Genomic DNA, 2,650 nt, shown 5'->3' on the forward strand with positions numbered 1-2,650 from the left:
CTTCCATAGAATTGTATACCTTTCTTCCTACACTGTGGACAACATAATATGTTACCACACTTTATGATCTTTTCCAGTCTGTGTGGACAATGATATCTTAGTGTAGTTTTTGTATTTTCAATGAAGTTAAGTATCTTCTTAAATGTTGAGGCATTTGTATTTCCTTTTCTGATCATTGTCTTCATATCCTTTGTCTTATTTTCTACAGGGTTGGCTGAGTGTACCCACACTCATTCTCCTTCCCAGATTATTTACTAGCAAACTCCAGAAATAGCATTTTATATGTAAATCCTGTATCTGTATGTTTCTCTAAGAGAGAATGACCCCTTCCCTTTTTGAAAGGACAATACAATTATCATACCTAAAACAGTTAACAAAAGGAAATGGGATGATTTTTTTTGGCTGAGTGTTTATAAACAGGGTTGAAAGGAGGCTCTACTTCAGCACCCTGCCTACAGCTGACAGTTTGTAGCCACATTGAAACAACCTAGTCCCCTGGGTCTTGCAGACACCTGCCCTGTGGTTTTCTCGTGGTGGGGCTGTCCCCTTCATTTGTGCTCTCAGATTCAGTCAACGTGCGAGAGCCTCTGTGACATGAGATATAAGCCTTTTATGTCCATCAGTTCATTTGAACTTAGCGGAAGCCTGAAATATGGTATTATCATCCCTGCCGCTTTGTAGTTGAGGATACTGAAGTCCTGAGAGACAGTGACTTTTTTTTTTTTTTTGAGATGGAGTCTAGCTCTGTCACCCAGGCTGGCATGCAGTGGCACAATCTCTGCTCGCTGCAACCTCCGCCTCCCGGGTTCAAGCGATTCTCCTGCTTCAGCCTCCCGAGTAGCTGGGATTACAGGCGCCCACCACCATGCCCAGCTAATTTTTGTATTTTTAGTAGAGATGGGGTTTCACTGTGTTGGCCAGGCTGGTCTCGAACTCCTGACCTCATGATCCGCCCACCTCAGCCTCCCAAAGTGCTGGAATTACAAGCGTGAGCCACCGCGCCTGGCTGAGACAGTGACTTTCACAGTGAAATCCCTCACTCAGGGATTTCAGCCCAGCTCTCCTGCCCGTTTCACTACACCAGAGCTGCCTTGATGGGTTGCTGCAAATGCCATCCTTAGCCTGCCCTGTACAGTCCCTTCTGCTGTATATACCTGTACTTCTCTCTTCCCTTCTAGGTGTGTTCCGGGGTGGTCATGACATCCTGGTGCGCTCCCGGCTGCTGCTTTTGGACACAGTGACAATGCAGGTGACAGCCAGAAGTTTGGAGGAGCTGCCAGTAGACATCATCTTGGCATCTGTGGGATAAGGGGCCAGCCTGCATAGGATCTCATACCCTTCCCCAACACTACCTGGAAGTTGTGCCTTCCTCATGAAACTGGCAGAAACCCCTTCCCAAGCTTCTGTATTGAAAAACAATTAGGAATCATTGCAGATTTTTTTTTATTCTGCTCCCACCTCCCACCCGGGACTACTTGTGGGTGACTTTTTTTTTTTTTTTTTTAAATAGGGGATGATTTTAGCTTGTCCTAAATCTTGCTGTCCACCCTTCCAGGAAAGGGACATTGTAAATGAATAAAACATTCTCAACTCCTCTTGAATCTATCCCCCAAGAAACCATCTTATCCCTGTAATAAATCAGCATGTATTTATTGAATGATTGCTACTTCTGCACTCATGCTTCAGGGCTCCACCTTCCCCTTCAAGGCCTCCCCCAAAGAGGCAGAACACCTGCCCTGTCCCCCTTGTACCCACAGCCCTTTGGCTGTTGTAGTCCTGTGAGGCAGGACCCTCTCCCCGTCATCGCTGTCCCAGCACCAAGCCCAGGGGTGGGAGCGGTAGAGGGTGGTTGAGTGAATCAGCTAACAGGCAGAGTTCACACTCCCTCCCGTTCGTGCTGCTTCACAACGCATCCTCCTTTAATAGTCGATAAATGGAGGCTCCAAAGGGCTTGGGTCCTGTGTCTGATCGTTCCAGCATCTGGTCTTACGTGGAGTGTGCCCTGGGGTTTCTGCTCCCTGTTCAGTTCAGCGAATCAGCATAGGCGAACAGCCCTCTAGAGCATTCTCTGTTGGTTGCAGATGAAGAATCTCCGGTTTAGGTCCCAAGGGGAGCAGGCTTTTAAACTCAAGCCAGGCTATTTTACCAACTTTGAGGCCAAAGTACACCCGAAAGGGCTGTTTTAAAAATCTGGGCCTCACCCTTAGAGATTCAGCTGAGGGGCTGGGGCAGGAAAGGCTCATTCTAGTGCCCACCAATGTTTGAGGGCGAAGTGCGCGATTCCTGGAAGTTCTTCTGACTTCCATTTCTTCAGTGTTCCTTCATTTTTGCCTCGCACTGTGAGGCAGCTGGCACTCCACCAGGAGTGGAGTTTCCTGGTTTCCCGCCTTCCATGACCCTGTGCCCTAGACTCAGCGCGGCGGGAACCTTCCCTGCCAGCCCTGAAGCACGCTGGGGGCGGGGAGGAAGGTTAACTCCTCCAGGGAACGGCCAATAGGGAGGAAAGTGGAGTCCCGAGAAGCTTGGGATCGATGCGTCCCCCACGGCAGTCACTGTCTCCTGGGGAAACGGGAGAAAATTCATCCCAAACCGGAGGGGAGAAGACGCCGCCTCCGGGGCCCGAGGGCACCGCGGGAACCAAGGGCCCTTG

At 49.4% G+C, this 2,650-nt stretch overlaps 1 protein-coding gene across 1 annotated transcript in view; it reads left to right on the forward strand.

Moving 5' to 3' along the window:
- Positions 1–1,657, forward strand: part of COPG1 (COPI coat complex subunit gamma 1) — a 28,197-nt gene extending 26,540 nt beyond the window's left edge. Inside the window, exon 24 of the mRNA XM_004036269.5 lies at positions 1,179–1,657. Coding sequence (XP_004036317.1) covers positions 1,179–1,309 — 131 coding nt within the window. The 3' untranslated portion in view covers positions 1,310–1,657. The remainder of the gene's footprint in view (positions 1–1,178) is intronic.
- The last annotated feature ends 993 nt before the right edge of the window (positions 1,658–2,650 follow it).

Source organism: Gorilla gorilla, chromosome 2 (genome assembly GCF_029281585.2).
Source record: "Gorilla gorilla gorilla isolate KB3781 chromosome 2, NHGRI_mGorGor1-v2.1_pri, whole genome shotgun sequence".
In the NCBI taxonomy this organism is placed as follows: Eukaryota; Metazoa; Chordata; class Mammalia; order Primates; family Hominidae; genus Gorilla; species Gorilla gorilla.